The sequence below is a fragment of the Emydura macquarii genome, unplaced genomic scaffold (assembly GCF_026122565.2).
Source record: "Emydura macquarii macquarii isolate MOO-44397 ecotype Brisbane River unplaced genomic scaffold, CSIRO-AGI_Emac_v2 contig_2948, whole genome shotgun sequence".
NCBI lineage: Eukaryota > Metazoa > Chordata > Testudines > Chelidae > Emydura > Emydura macquarii.
Genome location: NW_027133085.1, coordinates 1,912,436 through 1,937,656, shown reverse-complemented (window position 1 = coordinate 1,937,656; position 25,221 = coordinate 1,912,436). Strand labels below are relative to the sequence as shown.

At 38.4% G+C, this 25,221-nt stretch overlaps 1 protein-coding gene across 2 annotated transcripts in view; it reads right to left on the bottom strand.

Moving 5' to 3' along the window:
* Nucleotides 1-323: 323 nt before the first annotated feature.
* The window catches only part of EXOC3 (exocyst complex component 3), a 39,269-nt gene continuing 14,371 nt past the window's right edge, over nucleotides 324-25,221 (bottom strand). Inside the window, exons 3-13 of one of the 2 annotated variants that reach the window (XM_067569809.1) lie at nucleotides 24,234-24,453; nucleotides 22,922-23,603; nucleotides 17,530-17,647; nucleotides 14,644-14,769; nucleotides 12,237-12,337; nucleotides 11,612-11,722; nucleotides 9,736-9,886; nucleotides 8,128-8,250; nucleotides 6,133-6,294; nucleotides 1,580-1,707; nucleotides 324-1,049 (exon numbers count right to left, since the gene is read on the bottom strand). In XM_067569809.1, the coding sequence (XP_067425910.1) occupies nucleotides 878-1,049; nucleotides 1,580-1,707; nucleotides 6,133-6,294; nucleotides 8,128-8,250; nucleotides 9,736-9,886; nucleotides 11,612-11,722; nucleotides 12,237-12,337; nucleotides 14,644-14,769; nucleotides 17,530-17,647; nucleotides 22,922-23,603; nucleotides 24,234-24,453 (2,094 nt within the window). In that variant the 3' untranslated portion in view covers nucleotides 324-877. The remainder of the gene's footprint in view (nucleotides 1,050-1,579; nucleotides 1,708-6,132; nucleotides 6,295-8,127; nucleotides 8,251-9,735; nucleotides 9,887-11,611; nucleotides 11,723-12,236; nucleotides 12,338-14,643; nucleotides 14,770-17,529; nucleotides 17,648-22,921; nucleotides 23,604-24,233; nucleotides 24,454-25,221) is intronic. The other variant, XM_067569810.1, reaches the window with a different exon arrangement.

Sequence of the window (25,221 nt, the reverse complement as noted above, 5' to 3'; positions counted from 1 at the left end):
ATGGAAGAGGGGAGATTGGGGGATCCTGGCATGTGATAGAGGGGGGAATGGAGTGGCACACAGTCCCTGCCATGGAGCAGAGGAGGAAATGGGGACCCTGCAAGTTGCAGGGAATTCCTGAAATACAAGGGAATGGGAAATACACGGTACACTGGGAGCATTGGGGATGCTGGGGCGTATGCAGTGAGGTCCTGGTGTGTGCAGTAAGTTTGACCTACAGTAGCTATATTCTTATAAACCAAAACAACATGATGTGAATTTCTCTACTTAAACCTTTATAGTGAAGACACACAGAAAGTGAATCTAGACAGGTGCAAAGAATACACTATTGAAGCTATAACATTTTATTTAATTGGCATTTGGCAGTGCTTTATACACACTAAATGAAAATCAAATGGATGAAAAATTATTACTGTACCTTAAGTATCAAATTCTTTCATTTATTCACCCTAGAACCAAATTATATGATAGTAATTTCAGTTATTTTATTAGACAAACATTTGTGAATTTCATAATTAAGTTATCTGAAACAATTTTACATCAGAGTAAATATGTAAAGTTGGAGGTTAAGTAATTGTGAGAAAATATATTTGCTGATGGTGCCTATGGCTGTAACGTGTAAGTAGTCAGTACAAAGCACTCTGGCCCTCAGAAAGTTTCATTCTTCAAGCAGCCATGCTATTGATTTATACAGCTGGTTGTTTTCAGGATCTTCGTTACAACTGTCAGCACTAAAAATTTTAAAAAACTCATACCCAATAAGAAACAGCATCATATTAAGTGTCCTTTAAAGTGGTATTGCCAAATTTGCCCTTGAACATTTCAAATACGTTGACCCCCATACCAAAAATGACACATGAACTCAAGCTTGTCACAGTTACTTAAGAAGTTTTTGCACACTTAGTGTAGGAACTATAATGTCTTTAAAAATTGGCACATAATTAGGATTTGGTTGGCTTGAACCTTGGTCCAGAGTTTCAATAATGGTCTGTTTCATGTCCCTGCTGGCATCTCCTCTTACTGTCAGCAAAGCTGCAATGTGGTCATCCCTGCCAAACAGAAAGATACAAACCAGCAATGTCAGGACAAACCTTTGTACAAGTAATTAAGCATTTGACAAATTGTATTAGATCACACATTTTCTAGCTCCTTTCCCCCCTCCTTTCCCTCAACTCCATCTTTTCACTCAATGCCACAGTACTTTTGTAGTTAGCCAGGCTTCCAGATATTCATAAACTGTGCTCACAGGTCAACTTCTCAGTCTCTTTGTAAGAAATTCTCCCCTCCCACTTTGAAACTATGAGATGAGTGCTGTATAATATCATTTGTTTTATATTCCCAAAATATTTCCTTTGATATGCCAGAGAGTACATATCCACCTACACTACTCTAGCATATGTGTGTTAAAATATTAGCATTTTATTGTATGGGTCTTACAGGAAGGTGATTAAACCATACAATAGAAAAAAACAATAAAAGGACACCCCCTCTCCCATCCCCCCTGTCCCCCCGTGGACTAATCTTAAAAGAACCAATATTGTCAAAATTCAAAGCTAAGACACACTATGAATGGTATTACCTGATGTCTGGATATTTACTAACTAAAGTTGAGACTTCCAGATAAAGCAATGAGGGATCAGTCAGCTTGATAACTTCTGCAATGGCTACAATGATGTCACAAAGCCCTTCCGTGTCCTCCCCAGATCCCTATAAATTGAAGAACAAAAACATAACACAAGCAACAAAATCCTTTAACTTTTATTCTCAGTATTTTGTTAAAAAAAAATTAGCATGTGTATTTTCAAAACTGCAGCTGAAATTTAAGACAAATTATTAGTAAAACTGGAAGAAAAGAAAAAGGCCACTTAAATTGCCAGATATAGTCTTCCTCATTTTGTCTCTCTAACCAATTTGCCAAGCTACCTTTGTTTTTCTGGATCAACATTATTTATTTTATCTTATTTTATCTAATCTAATCTGTACCATGTCCATCACCTGGTTATCTGAGTGTCTAAACATTTATGTAGTTTCAACTGGATACTCTTTCATACACCAATGTTCTCTTTTCTTTTCCACTTATATTCAGGAACAAGCTTTTTTGTCTGCTTTAGGTCAAATCACCAGCACACATTAGTGTTTCATGGCTCTGAAGAGGATGGCCTGCAGTTTCAAGTAATACAGATCTGTTGGATGTAACATCCCCTTCCTCTAGCCTGACCTCTGATAAGAGCCCAAGATTTTTCAAGGAGCTGATTTTTACTCTGTATCCTATTTAGGCATCTTGGATTCTCATCTTCCAAAGCCCAGTCATCAGCAGAATACTTCTCAAAATAATTGTTCAGGGTCATACCTCTGTCACTCCCCTGTGTATTATAGAAGTTAGAGATGGAAAAAGCTGTTAGGTCATCTAGTTCACCTCTTTGTGATGCAGGATTGATTCCTACCGTGCACTTTCTATATTTGGTCAAATATTGTTTTAAAATGTCCTAAGTCTTTTACTACTTCCATTCAAAGATTATTCCATAGCCTAATACATCTTGCAGCTGTAAACAGACATGCCGAAGTGTTTGAAAATGTCTGTCAAACTTCTGTTTGCAGTGTTTTTGAAGCCATGTCGGTCCCAGTATATTAGAGAGACAAGGTGGGTCAGGTAATGTCTTTTGTTAGACCAATTTTTATTGGTAAAAGACAAGCTTTTGAGCTTACACAGAGCTCCTCTTCAGGTCTGGGAAAGGTACTCTGGGCTTGTCTTTACATACAGTGCTACAACAGCACAGCTAGGGTTACCATATTTCAAGATCCCCAAAAGAGGATAAAGAGGGTTGCTGGAGGGGGCATTTGGAGGGTGCTGAAGGGGTGTGTGTGTGTGTGTATACTGGGAGAGATACCTGGGGGGTGTTGGAGGGGATAACTGCGGCGGAGTTACTCATTGGAGGTCAGGGGCTGTGTCGCTCCCTGTCATGGTGGCAGGGCGGCTGGCACAAGCCCAGGTCCCAGTGCCAGCAGTCAGTCAGTACCTCCCTGTGGGACCGCCCCTGGGACTGCAGGGGAATGGATCAACCAGCTGTGGATGCAGGGGAGGAAACAATGGTGGCTATTTCTGACCTGCAACATTTGCAGTGCAAAACCCTGGAACTTTGACTCTGATTTCAAAAATCCACCCAGACAGAAAGCAGACTACCAAAAACAGGGTCATGTCTGGGAAAACCTGGACATATGGTAACCCTAGGTGTAACTGTGCCTCTGCAGCGCTTTAGGGAAGATGCTACTATGCCAACAGGAGAGCTTCTCTCATCCGCATAGTTAATCTGCCTCCTCAAGAGGCAGTAGCTGTGTCGAGGGGAGAAGTTCTTCCGTTGATATAGCGCTGTCTACTCAGGCAGTTGTACTGACCTAACTATGTTGCTAAGGGCTATGGATTTTTCACAACCCTGTGCAATGTATTTATGCTCATCCAAGTCTGTAGTACAGACATGGCCTCAGAATGCCACAGCTAAATACAAGGTGGAACAGATAAGGAATTAACATTTTGCAAGAGACCATTCAAGGTGTTAACTGCCCATCACAGGACAAAGTATGATTAGTGGGCTATAGATTATTGTAATGAACCATAAATCCACTAAATGCCCTGACAACAACTCTGGCCTGGTCTACACTAGAGACTTTGTCAGTCAAAGTCAGCTTTTTGCACCAAAACAGTGGTGGTGTACACCCTGCAACCCCCCCACCCCCAGCTGAACCAACTCTCCTGATTTTGTGACAAAATAAAACCACCTCGACAAGAGGTGTAGAGCTTTTTGTGCCAAGCTTTTAGCGACAAAGTGTCAGTGTAGATACCGCGCTTGGTTATGTCATGGTAAATGACCTCCAAAAAGTGTCCCACAATGCCCATCCTGACTGCACTGGCCATCAATTTGAACTCCGCTGCCCTACAGCCATCCACTCCTCCCCCATTAAAGTCTCTGGAATTTTTGAAATTCCACTTCCTGCTTGGTCGGTGTGGAGAGCTCACATCTCATCTTGTTTCACATGCCCAAAAGCGGTGGTGTACTGTGTGCAGATACTCCATGAATGCAAACAGTAATCCTATGTTGTTTGTTTGCATGGTAAACAGCAGGTCAAGTGTCTTGGATTCCAGTTCCGATTCGGAGCTCATGATATACTGCGTGACCAGCCGCAATGAGTTCAGAATACTGACAACAACAGTGGAGAGCAATGCAGGATCCATCCCTTCAGATAATGATGGCGGGTGCTCAGGAAAGCAGGGCCGTTGAAAAATGCCACAAAACGCAGTCAGAATTCCATGGAATGACAGGACAGAAATCACCGCATCATGGGATATTGAGCCCACACCCATGATGCATTGCGACCCTCTCCACCTTCCCACAACTACTAGTGGCACAAGGTGGCAAGCTGCACAGTGAGAGAGCTGCCAACAGTGCACTGCTCTCACTGTCTCATAGACTCTAAGGTCAGAAGGGACCAATATGATCATCTAGTCTGACCTCCTGCACAACGCAGGCCACAGAACCTCACCCACCCACTCCTGTAATAAACCTCTAACCTATGACTGAGTTATTAAAGTTCTCAAATCATGGTTTAAAGATTTTAAGGTATAGAGAATCCACCAGCAAGTGAGCTGTGCCCCATGCTACAGAGGAAGGTGAAATACTCCCAGAGCCTTTGCCAATCCGCCCTGGGGGAAGATTCTTTCCTGACTCCAAATATGGCGAGCAGTTAAACCCTGAGCATGTGGGCAAGACTCATCAGCCAGACACACAAGAAAGAATTCTCTGTAATAACTCAGAATCCACCCCATCTAACATCCCATCACAGGCCACTGGCATATCTACCACCAGTAGTCAAAGATCAATCAATTGCCAAACTAGGTTGTCCCATCATACCACCCCCTCCATAATTTATCAAGCTCAGTTTTGAAGCCAGCTAGGTTTTTTATCCCCATTGCTCCACTTGGAAGGCTATTCCAGAACTTCACTCCTGAAGGTTAGAAACCTGCGTCTAATTTCAAGTCTAAACTTCCTAATGACCAGTTTATATCCATTAGTTCTTGTGTCCACATTAGCGCTGAATTTAAATAATTCCTTTCCTTCCCTGGTATTTCTCTCTCTGATATATTTATAGAGAGCAATCATATCTCCCCTCAGCCTTCTTTTGGTTAGGCTAAACAGGTCAAGCTTTTTGCGTCTCCTTTCATAAGGCAGGTTTTCCACTTGTGGACGCGCTTCAGCACCACAATGAGTGCTGTGTGGACAGGCACCAGCATTGTAATTACAGCGCTTTTTGATCATTGTTATAACTCGCGTCGACAAAACTTTCTAGTGTAGATAAGGCCTATGTGAATGAAAACAGACAATCACTAGACTCTCGAATGAACGTACACAGAAAAGTGATAAAAGACAAAAACACTGTATTATCCATAGGCAAACACCTCACAAAACAATCACTCTCCACATCTGACCTCTCAATTGTCATCCTCAAAGGAAACTTTCACAAACACCTTAAAAAATGAGTTTGGGTTCCAAAATTCATAACTGCTAGACACCAAAAATCAGGGACTTAATAAAGACACTGGATTTATGTCTCACTGCAACAATCTATAACTAAACTAAGCCTTCTTTGTCCCTATGACTGTACAGGTGTTAACTTTCCACTTAACACATGTTGCAAGAGACCATCCAAGGTGAACACTCCTTATCTGTTCCACCTTGTATTTAGCTATAACACTGAGTATCTTTCCCAGACCTGAAGAAGAGCTCTGTGTAAACTTGAAAGCTTGTATCTTTCACCAACAGAAGTTGGTCCTATAAAACAAATACCTCAGACATCGTGTCTGTTAAGATTCTGCACAACTGAATCCAGCTAGGAGTCCAACATTACAGCCTAAATTCATACTCACAATTCCAGAAAGGATACAATAATGCCCCAGAAAAGTTAAAACAGAAAATAGAAAAGTCTCTTCAGTCCAATTACCATGTTTGAATACATTGCATATGATGTTTTACCCCAAAATTAAATGTCTTTATTGTACATCTTTAGTAAAATTCAGATTTACATTTCTGATTCTTGATTAATGTCAGGTTAATAGCATAATTGGAGGGTATAAATACTTACAGCTGCTAGTTTTTTAAACAGAAATCTGAACTGGTCTGCTTCTTTGATCATTCTTTCTGCACCTTCTTTTCTCTCGTCTGCATTTTTGAAGGATATACGTTTTAACATGATAGCCTTGATGTACTCCACAACCACTCTACGATGGGCCTCAATAGTCATTTTCTGAGGAAAAGAAATAGAGTTGTACCAGTTAATTAAAAAAAAATAACTGTCAGTTCTGGAGAGCGTTATAATCAGGCTTTAAAAATGCACTTCTGCACTCACAACTGGCCAAAAGGTAGCTTTCCCTGACAAGTGTCTGCAGCAACAGTGAAAGGTTCTTGTAAGTTTCTAAAAGCTGCTTTTGCTGTTGGAGAACATTTATGAACAGCTACAGAGTCTTTGGGTCAAAATCTGGTTTCAGATACACAGATGAAAATCAAAAGCAATGTTACTGAGTTGCGCAGAGTTGCTCTAGATTGGTAACAGAGTAGCAGAGATAAGAAACAGGTCCCCTGTGCTGATGGGGAGGGCCAGATGCTGGTAAGGGTGAGGCAACAGAGATAAGATTGTTTCTGGTGACAGAGCTGGACTGTTTAGGAGCTAAGGCACATACAAGTGATGGTGTGGATAAACGATAACTGTGAAAGACTGAAGAGGAGCTTGACAGAAACCCTACTTCTTCTCTCCTAACCATTTACCAAGGGTTCGCAGACAAGGATAAGCTCAGTGTCCTCCTGGTTATTGGTGACAAGGATGTAGACTGCACTGCATCTTCAGTGATGAAAAGGCAGATGGTTGTGCTGATGAAGCAGATGAAATTAAGGGTCTGCTGGTTGTCAAAAATTGTGTTGGCCCAAACCCCTTACAATGCGATGGTGGCAAAGACTGTGTTGAAAAGCTAATGCTAAGCTCTGAAGTAGATCGAGCTTATCTCCGGGCAGAACATTTTTGCTTCAGGGTCACAGAAATATCCTTTTAATGCAAACTAATCCAGGGATTAGAGAGACTAATCCCAGGGATGATCTGTCTTTTTCTTGAGTTTGTTTGGGTTTTTTTAACTGAAGAAGTGGTACTATGATTAAGTGTTAGACCTCCAAACCTGTAAATACAAAGGTGAAGAAGCCAAAATTGTCTTCAGTAGGGCTAAAAGTCCTTTATCAGAAGGACTCTGAGAAGTCTCTTCTGGTCTCTTGAGTCTGAAAAGTAAGGGAGGCATAGGTTTCACATAATTTGGGAGAGGGTCTTTATTCCAATAATTTCAAATTACTAGAGAATGCATCAGATTTTATGTTCAGAGCCCATTTCTAAACTCTGACCTCCATGTCAGCCTCAGTTATTTTAAGTTGTCAATTTAGAAAGCAGGGAGGAAAATCTTGTAAAATCTTGTAAAAATCTTATTTTAAACTACCCAAAACTGAACTAAAATAAAACTGATTAAAGGGAAATGCCTAAGCACAATATTAAAAGATAAAAAGTAGATTTGGTGTATAGTACAACAGCATTTCAGAGATCAGAAATGATCTGAATGATTTTTCTGGCAGACAGAAAAAATGGGAGTTGAGTTGGGACATATGCCTCTAATAATTCTACTTTTAGCATGAGGTTTTTGGCCTCAAGTAGACTGATTGCTTTATATTGGTTCTGCAATTTACAGGACATGCAGTTCCAAGAATGTATTGCAGAAGTAAAGTGTTAGTGTCAAGAGACCAAAATCTATATAAACAGAAGTCATGAGGATCACGATCTAGTGAAACGGAGCTACACTAAACTCCCCGTGAACGTTATGGACTAAATCCTTTAGCCCTAACTTTCCTTAGGAAGAGTTAATAGGAGTCTGAGGGAACAAAGAAGATATGAGAAATTTAGGATTTAGTCTTTTTTGTGATAGGTTTGTTTTTACTAATAAGGAAATTGTTATTTTTTCTGAATTACATAAATTAATAAAATGTTTAACAAATTAATCCAATCTAATACTCAGAGTACACTACTTGAGAATTATGTTAGGCAAAATACCTTTTTATAGGGTTTTTTTATTCTTGCAAAATCATTGAAATAATCCTCTACAGTGACACAGATAGTGTCCACAGCATTAGATCCAGTCAGCCACTTCTTTGTCATCAGCTCATTGAGATGCGGCTGAAAAACAACCATGAAAACTGATCAGAACAATTTTTGAACAGTGCCTACCACCTCACTTCCAACAGATCTTAATGTGAAATTTAGAACAACAGGTAACAAAGTTTATTCCACAAATGTAGACCATTTATATGTCTTCATCTGAAACAAATATTTACATGGCAAGAAGTACTCTAACTACGTATGCAAATCGATCAGGTTGGTAGTAAAAAAGTATACTATTGCAATATTAGCATACAAAAACTATAGTAAGCAGCCAACTATTGATTCTAGTATTTGCTTTGTGTTAATTCATTGACAGTTTTAGGGTGTTTACTATGGATAAGGTAACAATTGAATCTTGTCCTAAATAAACTCAGAAGTAAAAAGAACAACAAGTTTATTAGCCCAAGATATAACTGTTACAGAAAGTACATTTAAATTATTCTTATACTGAAATATATATTTGTGTACTATAATAATAATAATACAATATATACTTCTTATACCGCTCTCTCCCAAATGAGCTATGACTGGCTACTACAAAGTCCTCCTCTCATTGGCTACTGCCCCCAGAACTCCACAAGTCCACACCAAAACTAGTGGCCTAAATGTCTGATTCCCTCCCCACTGCATCTAGCCACATACTTTTTTGCCTCTTAATTCTTCATTTCCTTTGCTAAGAATAATTCTTTATAAAATATTGTATTTTATATCTCTTTGCACAGGGAGCCAAGAAGTTGAAGCCAGGAGCATGTTTGGGGAAGTCTAAGGATAATCACTAGAGTGGAAGGATTTTGTTCCTAATCCCTGTGTAGTTCATGATAAATAAGGGCTTAGCTGAGCAGCTCCTAAGGTTGATAAGAAAAAAGTTTTTTGTGAACCTTCGATTGTGCATGGGTATGTGGTCAAACACTTACAGAATATAGAATTCACAAGTGCTATTGCCAGTTTGTTGCAAAGCAGCAGAGCTACAAAGCCCTAGAAGAGTCGGCTCCATTTTAGCCTCCCCACTTTTTTCTTTATTAAAAAACACCACATTCCCAGAGAAATTCCATACAAGAAACTATGTTAAAGTTGCATGTTCCAGAACCAAAAAGTTAGGAAATGCCACTGTTAAGGTTGCAGGCACAACCTTAACTCTGCCTCCTTCATCATGTGCACGATACAGTCTCATTACGTGGTCTTAAGTTATTTCCCAAATAATGCAATATATAGCCTTTGTTTTCCCTACAACTTTGGATACTCAAATGTTATATTTAGCACGATGCACTTAGTATAGACACACACTGCCTGCTCAAATCATTTATGTGAAATGTACACAGTCTATTTTTACACAACATACTACATATACCAGTGCAGAGCAATAGTGAGTTTGTTGGCATATTGCTATCATGCAATACAAAAACTAGCTAACTAGAAGCCAAGATAGCTTCTTCATTAATTAACTACCTTATTCCTGAATTTCATATAAATAAGGCTTTTGTGGAGGAAAAAAGTTCCAACCTCTAAATCCATGAAGACTTCATCTAGTAGACTAGAGCATCCTTCCTTGGCAATGATGTCTAAAATTACATCCATGTTTGCATGGCTGCTTGACATTCCCTCTTCCATTTCATTTTTCAAATATTTCCTTTTCAAACTGATTATAGATTCTCTGCGATAAACAACAAGATTTTTTAGCATCCAGTCTGACATGTATGTACTAGTATAGTGTTTTTAATGGTTATTAAATTTTTTGTGAGAGTGTGTGTGTGTGTATATGTGTATGCATGAATGACACATTGGGTGGTCTTGGTTTGGGAGGGTGAATGGCCTTTGTAGTGTGCTCTGGAGGTCTTTATTCCAGCATCCAGCTATGTCCCTTTCATACTCAGTTTAGGGTGCCCTTGTGTGTGTGACAACTTTGCTACAGATACAGAGTTCTGAGAGGGGGCAAAGGAATGGTTTTGAGGGTTTGAGTCCTTTGATCTCAGAAGCAGTAGGCAGGTGGGATACCAGGCAAGAAAAAACATGGTATTGGCATCAGTGTTTAGCTATTCAATCTCTTTTCCATTATTTTTGCCTAGAGTCAGTTCTCAAGAAGCTGGGGCGTCAGAAGAGATTCCAGTCTTAGATTTATGGTTTTAAATGCAAGATTGGTGGTTAAAATATCAATTCTCCATGATTTAATTAAGGAGGAAGGCTTCTCTTGTGTGTATGTTACTGAAATCTGATTAGATGATGTAGCTGGACTGGTTTGGGAATTGATACTGGGCTGGTATTTACATGAACAAAAGGGGAATTGACAGAAAGGGAACATAATGCTTTTTGCATCTACTCTGAAAAGTTGAATGTCTCTTCCACCAAAAACTGAACTGAATATATGGTATTCATCTTTTATCTTTGGTTTAACTTCCCAGCTGTACTACAAAATCCCTGTGTGATCTAATAAAACTCCTCACTACAGCAATCTTGGAAGAAGTAAGGCTGATAGTGCTCAGAGACTGAGAAATCCATGAAGAATTCTTAGAATCATCTCAGGTTTTCATGGCACTGACCACCATGTGACTATTACAGATAATTATGGGCCCCATTCACATAGTTAATCATATTTTTGATATAATGTTTGAGCCCAAACTGGAGGTTAGAAAGTTGGGAATTAGGTCCTCATCATGGACCATTATCTTCTACATTTTTGAGACTGGGCCAACCCAATCCCGTCAGAACAAGGGATATGATTTGATTGTCTTCAAAATGTGATGAATCCAGAGTACTACCAAAAGATCATGAGGGATGATATTGGTCCTCTTCCAGATCAACCTATCAACATTTGGTAAGATTTTATAATAATCATTTATCCTCAGTCATTACAGTGGCCTCTACACACCCTTTTCTTTTTTTCTTTTCTTAAGTTTTTCCCACACAGGACACACTGTTTTACAGATGAGTTACGACAGATCAAGCATAAGGCAAACCAGCTAGAGCGCCTGTGGCAGAAGTCATGGGCTAAAGCTAATTGATATAAGTTTTCTTTAAATTCTCATGCCATGGCAATGAGGCATAAAAACAAACAAACAAAAAGTTATTTTTCCTCCAGAGGATCTGCAAAGTCTTAGTTGGCGGTTTCGTTCTGAGTGCTGGACAGCTTGATTAGCCTGAGCTGCTTTTGCTCAGTGGCCAACTTCAGTGTCACTTTAAATGGATTGGGACATGCATTTCTCCCTCAGTGGTCAGCTGAGACACTTGAGCTGAAGCCCCCTTGGTATAAAAGAGAAGGAACTGCTGGAAGGGCAGTCTCCAAGAGGGGCCTTCAATTTAGGTTTTTTACATGTATTATAAATTGAGATCTGTAAAAAAATATTGATTGTTTTTATATTACTGTATAACTGTGCAAACTTACTTAAAGGTCTGACAGTTGTTGATTACTGCAATCATATATTGAACGTAGCACTGAGGATGCTGACGATTTTTTAGGTGCTCTTCTTTATATAGTTGGGCTTCTTCTTTGTACCTGGAGAAAACCCAAAGAATGCTATTAAAGCTACACAACCCTAAGCCAAACTCCCATTGATAGCCTGAAGAACATTTACTGGTGTTTTCTGGAAAGTTGGTTGGTCACATAGTGTTGGATCTCCTCTTTGTTTCCACCTGCTTCCACAGGTCTTTAGGATTTTCATTGCAAGACTTAAAAAATCAGCTGAATACAAGAAGGATATGACTGCCTAGCTGCTCTATTCGGAACCATCACTGTATTGCAGAAGATATAGAATCAGGAGCTGACCTCAAGAACTTGACCACCAGTGGGATTGGAACTTCCAGTCACCAACAGAACAAAATTTTTGAGGGAGCAGAGAAGGAAAAAAAGTCAGAAAGTTACCAGGCCCTAGGGAAAAAGGATCAAGTAGCATATCTGGGAGAGCACAGGGACCAGGCAATAGGGAAGCATTTATAGGGAAACAGGGGTGGGAGTGTGGGACAGTGAGAGAGAGAGGATTAAGAGACTGCAGAGCACTTATTTTTTTTACCTTGTCAGGAATGAATTCATTTGCTGAAGACAGAGAAGCAGTACCTTTGTTTTTAAATCTTCATTTATCTGAGCAGCCACCTGAAGATTCTGCTCAAACATCTAAAATGAGAAACAGCTTAGTTATAAAGATAGAATAGCTGGAATAGTGACACAAACATGGCAGGATTCCCTACAAAATGCTATCTGGAGATGGAAACTAGTGTGAGAGCCCCAGCAATTTTTTTTTAATTAAACCCATACAATCTCTTCTGCCTAATCAGCAGTTGCCATGAATTTAATAGATAATGTCTTGCCAGGCATCCACATCCGGTTTTTTTCAAATGATACTGAGAGGCAGTCAGATATTTTTTGTGGAAGGAAGCATCATTCCGGATTCCCCCATCTCCAAATCAAAGCTGATTTGTTCTTGGTGACCAATGTCTTTGGGTTAGCTACCTATTCTGGCATATGCAAGAGATAATTTGGCATCAGTGGATCAGCACAGGATGCACCCCCAACACTACAGAATGCTCACAACTGGGCACAAGCTTCAGGTGCCCTAAAAATTGTGGATGTGGGTGGGAAGGCAATGGAGAGAAGATAACAGACAAATGAAAAAAAGAAGAGAAATAAATAAAAACTTGAGAGGATAGACAGGCTATCTTTATGTTGGCAAGTTTCTGAAAGTCTTTCATTGCTGCATTAGCAGTGATGCTGCTCCATTGATGCTGGCAATGGTTGTAGTGCTAGTGTAGATCAGCTGCCACCATTTTAACTATATGTCAGCTTACCTTGCTCAGAACTCATAACCAGAACTGGTGCTAGTGCATGTGTGGGCGAAATTGAGGAAAACCTTGTCATGGAGACAAGATAGGGAACAGGTGAGAGACAGAGAAAAGAACCTATCTTCTGTTCCATTAAGATATTTACCAACTACTTTTAAAGATAACCTGCAAAATTAAAAATGGGCTTGTGACTTTACTTTTTTATGATTTATAAAAAAAATAGTTTGAAAGGCTCTCCCCCACACACAAAAAAGGGGGGTTGTTCTACTTCTTTTAATCTTAGAAATATCAGGAATGTCAAGACTTGTCTTCCCTATTTTTGCTGAAGGGCTTCTTTGATGATTCACATGTGAGTTGGTGCGAACTCTTAACTGAAGTAGCATTTAAATGGCAGCATTTTTGGATCCTTCACAAAGAGAGCTTTTCTCCCAAGTGTTTTAAGGCCTACTTACATTAGGAAATTTGCATTGGTGTAGCTGTCCTAATACTGATGCACTGTAGCAGTATGATTACTGCAGTAGCTTCCTGAAGTAAGTTACATGGGTGGTTTTGCATCAGTGTAGAGCATCCACATTAGGAGTTTAAATAGAGGTAGACATCTGAGTAGTTACTTCAGTGCAAATTTCTCTAATATAAACCAGCTCTTAGCTAAACAGGTGTTAGCAAAAAACGCCAACAAAAAACCCCAAACAGACAGTTTTAAACTGTCTGAATGAGAATAATTTCCCCTTTCATTTAGGTTTCACTTCCTTGGTATCACTGATGTCATGAACCTACTAGTATGCCAGTCAGTACTTTTCTACAACTGACAAAACCTGACTTTCTTATATATATATATTAGAATATATTAGAAATATAATTAGATATTAGAAATATATATTTACAATGTGTGTGTGTGTGTATACACACACACACACTAAACAAACAAACAAAGAGGCAGTGGAAAAAGAACAACAACATTTTTTTGGGGGGAGGGAAAGGACTCCCCCCTGACTTCCCAACCTTTAAAAAAACAAACACACACACATAAAAGAGAAGAAAAAGGCACAAACCCATTTACCCCTTTTATAGGACACCTTTAAGCTTGTAGAGTGCAGGAATGTTTCTGGGTGAACCCAGGCACAATCTTCTCAACATTCCATTTCATTCTTACCCTTACATAACATTCCTTAGGTGTTTCATAGATTCCAATCTAACAATAATTCAAGGCAAAAATAAGAAAGATGGATGCTCCTACTCAGTACTGTCTATGGGAAAGAAATGAACCTTCTGTCAGTTTTTAAACATTTTTCCCTTCCTGTAATGATGCTGTACAGAAGAGGTGGCAAGTAGCATGCTAAATATTAGCAACACAGCAGAAACAAGCTGAAGAAATTCATGAATGATCTACAGATCTTTCTGGATATTCTTACACATCTCACGAAAGAACCATGAAAGTGTTACAAACATTCTTAACATTCACTCTTCCAGCTCAAGAGGCTGCCACTACTCTAGATAAATGTCCCATAATGGGAAAATGGAATTGAATCAATCTGTATTGACACAAAAAATCTGCATTTCAAGAGCTTCTTGATTTTCTTGTTTTTCTCCCTGCCCCATTTTTCTATTTATTTCAGAGGATTTTTTAAAATTAACTCATACCTGGAAAACAATAGCTGGGAGTGTAGTCTGATAGTACCCATCTTGATCTGCTTCTGGCTCAGTTTCCTTTATCCAGTCTTTTTTATCTGTCTCCAGTGCTTTTCGTAGCCAACCAATGATGTTGGACTGCAATAAATAAAATTAGATTAAAAAGAAACAGGAAAAAGCAAAGACAAAATTACCTGGAATCAAAATAGGAAAAAACCTACTATGGCCTTCAGACTAACATCCCTTTTCATAATTAAAGATGTTATTTTAACCAACAAAGAAAATCAGTTTTCACTCACTCAAATGGCTACTGTTATATCCATCACTGCAGTACTGAGGTGCTATGTATGAAATTGAGATTCACACTGATAATGTACAAAAACATCAGTCCAACTTCAGACTACAATCTCATCAGATTCCAAACTGAACTAAATCAAGTTTGGCCAATATTTGGATGGAAGATCTCCAAAATTGGAAAATAAATTACATTACATTACATATAATAGTTAACACTAACCAATTTTGAAAGAAACATTAAACCTCATGCTTCAGTTCTTAAATCAATTTCTAACTAAAGGATTAGGAGACGATGTGAGGACAGACTATCCCACATCTGCCTAAGACTACTTGCATGTTCCTCTGAAGCTTCTGGCACTGGCCACTGTCAGAAACAAGATATTGAACTAGATGGACCATGGGTCTGACCCAATATAGCAATTCTTAAGTTCTAAAGAAAACTCAAATGCTGCAAAAAACACTCAATGGCAATCTTCCATTTGAGTAAGTACAGAAAGAATTCCAAAGAACGATGTATGGAACCACTAGCTTTTGGATGATACGTAAAACTAAGGTTCTGATCACTTGTGGCCATTCAAGATCTCATGGCTAGTTCTGGAAGAGGATAAGGTGTTAGTCATTGCTAAATACTAATTTGGGTCTTTGCAGTCTGCCTTCCTAAATATTGCCTACATTTTTCAAAGGGAAAATTACAATGTATTAATTTCTGCTCTAAATTGTTTTATCGTGTCCCAAATCATTTTGATGTATGTTGAACTAAGAAAAAAAATCAACCCCAAAGAACTAGGTCTGGGGTTCCTATCAATGCAAAGCACTAAACAAAAATATATTAGCATGACCTGCAGCCACTGAATACTAAACATGAACTACAAGGGTACTAAAAGAAAGGCTAGAAAGGGCAATCAGGGTTCAAAGCCTAACCAAGGAAATTAGGGTAAAATATATGTAACTGGACCATCAGTGTAAATTGTTACCCAGTAATTAAGTTTCTCCAGGTCAGTAGCTATAACCCACAGCAGATAGGAAATTATAAAGCTCTGAGTTTTTTCCTATGTAGGGGAACTGGCTGGCTCAATGCACTCAGACACTGAATGCACTCAGATGAAATGAGTATCTAAACAGGGGTGATCAAAATTTCACACAAATTTTGTTCTGACAAAAAACAGCCTGTTTTCAAAACGGAGCTTTTTGCAAAAATTGGTCGAAATCTTTGAAGTTTTTCACAAAAGTTTGAGACATTTTAAAACTGAAATTTGTCAAAATTATGTTCAAAATAGTTACAGAACATTTTAATTTACTGAAAATGTATTTTTTTTAAAAGAAAAGCATTCAATTACTATTTCAAACACAATTTCAATAAAAATCTCAAACTTGCATCACAAATGGAAAATTGATAAATTTTTAATCTTATTAAAACTTTTAAAAATTTCTTGCAAACAATTTTTTTTTAATCTATTCGACACTTAAATATTTTTCAAGTGGCTAGGCAAAACCTTTTTCACATCTAGAGCATGAAAACACTATTCCTTCTCATGTTGAGAGGATGGACAAAATGAGGGCAAAGATACTTCCTGAATGTAGTGGAAGGCATATTGTGAGATAAGACTATCTTGATCTCTTGATGAAAAGACAGGCAGAGAGCGCTTCAGGGCCATTAGAACAGCAATTTTAAATGTAAGCCCTTCACCAAAGCTTTCCTCAGATAATCAAATGGAAGAGATATGAAGATCCCATGGGGTTAATGTGAAGTAGCACCTCAGCTTAAACTTGTCAGGAGCTTTAAAAAAATCTAATTATCTCCATGTCGGAACCCGTTGCTCCTATAGGCACTGATAGCAGCCACTTGGAACCAAGGGAGATATTTTGGTTTTTAACATGCCCCCACTTGAAAGAAGGCAAGAAGTTACCTAGTCTTGTGCCAGGCTCCAAAAAACTCCCAGATTTTTGGAAGGTGGATACGTAAAAAAGGTAGACCTTGTATACTCCTGAGATATCATGAAAACCACTTGCTCATTAAAAGCCTTTTTCTCCCATGTCTGCTCAAGAGTCAAGCTGAGAGACAAGGTAGGTGAGGTAATATCTTTTATTGGATCAGGAAGTTGGTCCAATGAAAGATATTACCTCACCCACCTTGTCTCTCTAATATCCTGGGACTGACATGGCTACAACTACACTGCATACAAGAGTCAAGCTGACAAACATGCAAGAAGATCAGGTGTTGGTGGAGAAAGGGCCTATGGCTGAAAAGACTTTATGCCAAATTTTGATATAATTACAGTACCAGAATTTAGTGGTCTAAGTGTATATAACCTAGCCATTTATGTGAATTTAGGAGTCACTAAAGTACAAACACTACAATGGGCCATCTCTCATGGCTAGTAAGTTCGATAAAGCATAAATAATCCTTTGTGTTTTACTGAAATGTAGTCATGAAATAATTTGATTAACTCTTCAAAACCACATTCTCAAAACTAATTATACCCTATTAAAGTTTTAAAAAGTCAAGTTTTTCCTCTGATGCACAGCATTTTAAGAATTTAGATACAAATACAAAGTGACTTATTTTTATTTGAAGGAGTCCACAAGTTTACTGTTACTTACAGTAAGTGTCGACATGTACTTGTTGAGAAGCTGGTCTACCACATTTTGTGAAATTAAAGGATTTAGAGAGTTTACATCCACTTCTGGGGCCAGTTCTGAATTTCCCATCATCTCTGTACTGAATTGAAAAAATAAAACAAACCATAAATTGCAAATGAAGAAAAAGGAAGTTATACAAATTTGCAACCTTTTTGATACGACTTCAACAAGTGATTTTCCATTATTTACAAGTCTGAAAACTCTTAATTTGAAACAATCTAGTAAATAAATTAATTGAAAGTACAAAGAAACCTCAAAACTAGAATACTGTTTGGCTAATCAAAAATACTTAAAGAAAAGCACTAAATCATTTACACAGATATTTTATTATAGAATTTCAACCTCTATATCCATTTCTAAATTATTTATCAAAAAGCTTTGAATGATTGCTCATTAGTAATTGTATTTTATACATAAAAACCAAATAGTTGTGCTGACTATGGACTTCTGACACAGACATTTTAAACTTCATACTGTAGACACAGAATGTATACATTCTAAAATTTGGTATCTGGAAATATTAGTGTAAACAATTACACATAATCAGAGTTTTAAGTACAAGCAGCGTAGAGAAGCCTATCACATCAAAAAGGAAGGAGTCAATAATGGTAAACACATCCACAGTCAACATACTGATCATCCCATAATTTCTTTTTAAGCAGCCATACAATTAACACTACAGTACTTTAAAAGTACACAATAAATATAAAAGAGGAGATAGTATATATACACAACATAGTTGCAGAACTAGAAATATAGATCAAGTGTTCAGTACAATAGTGGTACTATATGCTGCAGTCATGATGAAGAGTTCACCTTTTTTGTGGTAGGAGGAAAGTAGAGCAACCCAAATGTTTAGCAAGGGAAAAAACAAAAATTAAACTCATCTGAATTTAAAACATTACTATATAGATGTGAAAGCAAGAAGACAAAACAGTGTGTGTGTGCGCGCACATAATTAAAGCCACAACCCCACCACAACATCAGATAGTAGCAACAGCTCTTCATCTTCCAAATCCCACACTGGAGTTATCCAAGCAAAGCACACACTTTCATAATTGTTTTATTACAATTATGAAATGGTTCCAATATTTGGAAAGAAACTTTTTAAAGTGTTTTGTAAATTGTATATTAAAAATTTAATCAGAACTAAGGAAATAAAAGAATCCTAAAATACAAACATAATTAATATAATCTTAAAATCTATTTTTTTTAATTATTTCTAGTTCACTTTTCTGAAGATAGCCACCAATCCTGTTCCTAGTTCCACCTCAGTGGCCTTCTACCTCACATATACCCAACACTAAGCCAGGAGGAGCCTTTCTTCATAAACAATGTTCATTTTACACAGCATGACATCACTAAGACAATTTACAAATTTGAAGTGATATACCAACTCTGCAGGGATCACTTTGCTCACTACAGAAATGCAGCCATCTCTGAGGTGAAACACTTCAGCTCTAACAACACCTAGCAACAGCAACACTATGCAAGAGTTCAAAGAGAGGAAGTGAAGAACTCCTTTATGCAAATAAAACTGTAGGGACTAATATACATGGGCAAAATATAATTATTAAAAATGGAGGTTGGCCAGGACATATACTTGTTTCTATCCCTGCTCTTAAGAAGCATGCTAGTGACCAGGACTTTAATTTAGGTGTCATCCAAAATATGGCACTTCAAAAAACAGAGTACTTCATAGCAACATTCTAGGAAATTGGCTCAATGTTAACTTAGAGGGAAGGGTGCCCAATACCAAATCACCGCTACTGCTTCCAGTAGCTCCTATATACGTCTGAGGCCTGGTCTGCACCTAAAACTCAGGTAGAGCTAGCCATGTCACTCAGGGGGGGCAAAAAATTCACTCTCTGCCCCCCTCACCCCAAGAGACATAGTTAAGCCAACCCAAGTCCTGGTGTAGACATGCTAGGCAATGAAAGAATTCTTCTGTAAACCTAGCTACCGTCTCTCAAGGGGGTTTATATACTAATCTGAGAGAAAAACCCTTTCTTTCACTGCAGGGCCCCCACATGGGGGGAAAGGGTACACTTTACCGGGGCCCAGAAGCCCTGGGGGGCCCGGCCCAGGCTGCAACCCCCATGGGTATGTGTGTGGGAGGGGGCCTGTGTTACAAGTTTGTATTGGGCCTGAAAAAAATTATGCTTGGGCCCTGCTTCGCTGTATTAAGTGTCTACACTACAGCAGTGTAGCTGAAATGCTGCAACTGTGCCACTGTAGTGCTTTTAGTATAGACACATCCCATCCTAACACTGCAGCAAAAAAACCCTGCTTACCAACGACAAGTAGGAAAATTTCCCCGTGCTTAGGCCATCAATTTCTGCAGAAGAGCATCTCTTCAGGGCAGGAATTGTCTCTTTTCTGCTTGTGTACATTGCCCAGTCGCATCTGAGATCTCCGAGTGCTCCTATAATTTTTTTTTTACTAATAATAATTTTAAAGGTGTTCCTAGCCCTTATGGTTGCAAAGATAACATTCCAAATGTAAAGTATGCAGTGATGTTTTCCTGAGCATGCAGACAGTCTGTCCGAGGTATTTTTAAGGAGCTTAATATCTTGGTATCTAAGCACTAATCCAGCGCCTCTGCTGCTGCCCACAGGTTTCCCAAACAGCAGCAGAATAAAACTCACAAGACTTGTCAGTTTCACATCTGCTATTCAGAATCCTGAATTCCATTCTGCTGTTTGTTGCAGTTCACTGGAGTTATTCATGAGAGAAGTGAACCCAAAAACAGACTGGTGGAGGCATGTTTATTTATTTAGGTTCTTCTATAGCACTATAACAGTAGTTCCTGAATACTTCTAGCCTCAGGGAACCCACACCATCTCCATTTTACAGATGAGGAACTGAGGCACAGAGAAATTAAATGATTCATCCAGGGTCACACAAAGCAAGCTTGTGGCAGAGTTAATAGTAGAGCCCACACCTTCTATGTCCTAGTCCTTAACCAAAAGATCATTTTTCCTCTCCACAAGACTCCTCCCTTTCCCTTTGCAGCAACCAGAAGGTCAGGGGAAGGGTACAGTGTTAATACTTCCCCATCCACACCAGTCACAAAGTTCTTGGGTGGGAGAGAATTAATCCCATCCATTATGCCATCACAAGCTACCTCTACTGTAACATGGGCAAAGATGTTGGGTCAAAGGATATCACCTAGGTAGGAATCCGATTTTACCAACAGTTATGTCTGAAGGTGGCTGGACTTCTTATCCTGGCATTGTCCCTAGATCTCACTGCTGGCTCCCCTCCCTCCATTTTTAACGTTAACAGCTTATTAATAAGTGTCTGCTAAAACACAAATTTGGATTTAGGCCATGGCTCTAATGCAGTCATGTACGGTATCTCTAGGGCATTTTCTATTCAGCAGTTTGCTTGGCTGTGTATAAGGAAATAGCACCAAGACTCCAGGGATCTCAACACCTTAAAAGACAGCTGTGAAAGACAACCAAGCTATCAGAATTAAATATTTATTTGAGAGGAAACAATCTAAGCCTTTTAATTCACTCCAAGACTCACTTAATTTCTCCTCTATTCAGCTATTAGACATACATTCAACTCAAAGACAGCTTCTGAGGCAAGTTCTGGGAAAGCAAAATAAAACAAGCCTATTTTAGAATTCCTTTTTTCCAATTTTCATATGAGCACCATATATGGCCTTTTTGAGGTCTATAAAAGTTCATCTACACTGGGGGAAAATTACTCATTTCTAACAATAGTCACTGTCAGCTAATGTTGAAAAAGTTTAAACTTGTATTTTTAAGCTGAAATTCATTGCACTTATTTTTAAGTTATGTCCAAGATGCCTAGAGCATGCATGGGCTTTACACTTTACATTCAAACAAACAACTAGTGTAGACAGGACAAAACTATTTGAAATACAGGTGGTCCTTTGATATGTGGGGGAGCGGGAAGCAGGGCATTAATTTAGAAACTTTTTCTAGTTAGGAAGAGGAGCATGAATATCTCCTCCTTATCCTTCTTGTCGTTTTATTATTGCTTTTTGTTTGTTTGCAAGGCAGACGACTGAACGTGCAGATTTCTAGACACAAGATGCATCCTGGAGCTGGTCACTACAAATTCTGCAATGTGATTATGTTTTATGCCTATTCACTGTCAAATATTACTGAATACTTAACAGGTTTATTAAGACTAGTCTCAACTAATCTAAAGAAAAAGTGAAATCAAGCAACTAGCTATAAAGAAAAGGCGTGTACAACTAAAAGCCTTCTTAGTCAATGCCAGCTATTGAGAAGAATTAAGTAAACAAGAATGGTATTCATACACCAAGAGACATGAACCACAAAACATGTACAAACCTAATGGTTTCGCCTGAAGGCTTTTTTTTTAAACACAGTGAGCAAGGAATCAATAACCCCAAAGAAAAGATAGTATTTGCCTTTCAAGCTGTTGTTCTTAATTACTTTGTATGAATAAAAGAATTTAAAAAAAAATCACAAATACATAAATTTGATGTTGTCTTAACATAAATCACAGCACATAAAAGAAAACCAGAAAAAGTATTTCATGGTACCACAGGAGGACAATCCTGGGCAGAAATTTAAGCCACCACATTCTCCCCATCATGGAGAGAATTTCAGTGGAAAGTTACATTCTTTTCTACACTGCAGTAATCACCAACTGAAACTTAGAGTCAAAGACCTTGCTGAATGTAGATGTAGAAAGTAGGTAACCACACACATTTCCTGGGACTGTCGCCCATACCCAAAATTATGGTCATAAATATATGTAAAATTTTACAGAAAATGTTTGCAGTAAACTTTGATGCAAACACAGTCCACTGCACCCTGGAAAATATTCTACCAAATCTGCAAACAAAGGTATTTATTCAGATGAATAGACGCAAGTAAATGCATCACTGCATTAAAATGCTAACTTTACAAGAAATATGAGCTAGTAAACAGATCACAAAGAAAGTCATTTTAAGAAGCATTAGGCTTTAGCCACAGAGCTACTGCTAATGTGCAACAAAGAAATGCAATAGCAACCTTGAAATAAGATTACACTGTTTTCTGTTTAGAAAGATGTCCCTTTCTTTTTCTTAAATATGAACACACACACACACACACACACACACACACACACACACACACACACAAGCAAAATCTAGATGCCTAGCTAAGTATAACAATTCTGCACCAAACATTATGATGCAAGCTCTAAAGAAGTATTTATGGGACTATTAGCGTATAATAATATTTCACCAAATAGCTGTACCCTTACCTGTATATACAATCCAATTAAAACATATTTTACGTATCTACTTATTTGCAACTATCCCTAATAAAACAGTTTAAAATAAATAAATTAACTTTACCTTTTATATGTATTTAAAACCCAAGTTAAAAGGCTAACAATCTCATTTGCTTCCAGATCTTCTGAAGCGAGTTCCTGCATGCGTGTGGACAAAGCCTGGTGGTACATGCTCAATAATTTTTTGAAAATGTCATAATGTGGGGGAAAACATTGAACCATTAGATTTTTGGCCACTAGCAGATCATCAAGGACATATTTGCGTATGATTTCCAGATGGCGCACAAGCCACATTTTTTCAGATTCTCTGGTATCTGCTTGAGTGCCTTCAATCCTGGTGGTTACAGTTCTGTCCAAAATATTGAACATTTTTTCTTTCCATTTCTTTGGCCTGCCAGGAGGAATGAACCCAGTTTGTTTTTTCCGGTCTAGCATGCGCCTATCAATTTTCTCTTCCCTTTCAATTATCCTGACAACTGAGACAAGCAAGGTTGGATCTCGACGAACAGTAACTAGAGATCTTTGAACGACCATCCAGAGTTGTTTGGCGAGCTCCTCGGAGAGTTTTTGCATATCCCCAAAGTAAATATGGATGAGATTCATGTCATGGGTGTTCTTGCTATCCATACGATACTGCTCATACATCAGGTCATCACGAGAACACTCTAAGTCCATCAGTTTTCGATGGGCTTGCAGAAGTTCCCCTTGCTCAGTCAAATCCTGAGTCTCCCTAACTATCTCTGGCACTGAAAAATAAAGACAAAAAAGATAAACTAATAATGTGACACTATTAGAATACAAAAACAAATTAACAAAACCATAAATGTACCAAGAGAGACTGTAGAACGAGAACAGAAAAATTAATGACCTCTGCTAGTCTCGTTCCCCTAAGTAATGGTTCACAGACATGTTCAAGAATTGCTGGTAGTCATTTTTATGTTTTTAATTACTCTGCAATACCTTTAATCATAATCTTTATTTTGATTATAGACTACAATATTGCTGATTTACAAAATCATATAGCCAACAGAAGGCATAATTTACTTTTCGTTTAAGTACCCATAAAGCTGTATGAATAGTGCAGTGTACTCACAACTGCCTATTGTATCAGTAGTTTGGATCTTCTTGCACCTCATGCAAAGTAAACTCCTCCAGTTAAACTCCCCCAAACAAACTACGCAACCCCACTGAAGTTACTGAGGCTGCACGAACATAACTAAAGGCAAATTTGGCCTGGTTAAGTCTAATGATAAATTAAGAAAGGGAAGCGAAGTTCAATATCTTCACTTTACAGTTAGATAGTCTTTAATGCCACTTGAATATAATGTCTTTCAATTTGTGATTGTCAATTCATACAAAGATTTGGACTGAATTACCTGAGAAGATATTTTTGAGGTTTTCTACAGCAGCTGCCAGCTGACTATGTTGGACTACAGCATCCTTAACATCCTTGAGGTTTTCTATGGTGTTGATACTCTGTCGCCAGTCTTTATTGACATCTACCAAAGATCGCTGTATGTCCTTTACATCATTCAATGCATTATGCAGTTGGCTTAAACCAGTCCGTACCCCATCCAACTGTGACTGAATTGCTGCCTATAAAGACAGTTATTAAATTCATAATTTACTATATATTAACATGGTAAACACAGAGAAGGGAGGCAAGTTAGAAGCACAGCATGGCATGCTGTCAACTAGGACCAGGGTGGGTCAAAGAAGGATCTTTATTTCTAAAAGAATGTGAGTTAGTTCTGTTTGGTCCCTTTAACTTAAGAGAAATGCCTAAAACTTAGTTTGTAGTGAAGTATAATGTTAAATGAGACTAAATATGCTGGTAGGCTGGCTGTCATCTTAAAATCTTTTTCTCTAATGATGTTTCAATAACCAAAAACAAATTCTTTGTTTTAAGAAGGCTGTCTGTCAGTATCACCAGTCATGGGTTCCCAAAGGCAGGAAACACAGATGCCTAAATCCCAGCCAGACCTACTGGGCGATCAGTGGTTGGTATACAGAGGATAGTGCATCCCAGGCCCAAGAAAGGACCATGAGATTCCACCCTGAGACAGGTAAAGGCGAGAGATCAAACACCTGTGGGAGTGCACTCAAAGACACACAAAAGGGGACTGAGGTGCAATTTGCCCCATAACTGTGAAACCCCTCTTAGGCTGGATTATTGAAACAGAGATAAATTCTTGTCAGCTCCCCTCCCTTGATCATTAGGGTAGTGGATCTTCAGGAAAGGGGAATGAAGCTGTGAAGTTCAACCCACTCTCCCCTGAAAAAGCCTTCTAACCCAGACTTCTGCAAATTCAGTGAGAATAATTATTAGTTTTCATTTAGAGGGCCTGTTGATACTAGGAGATA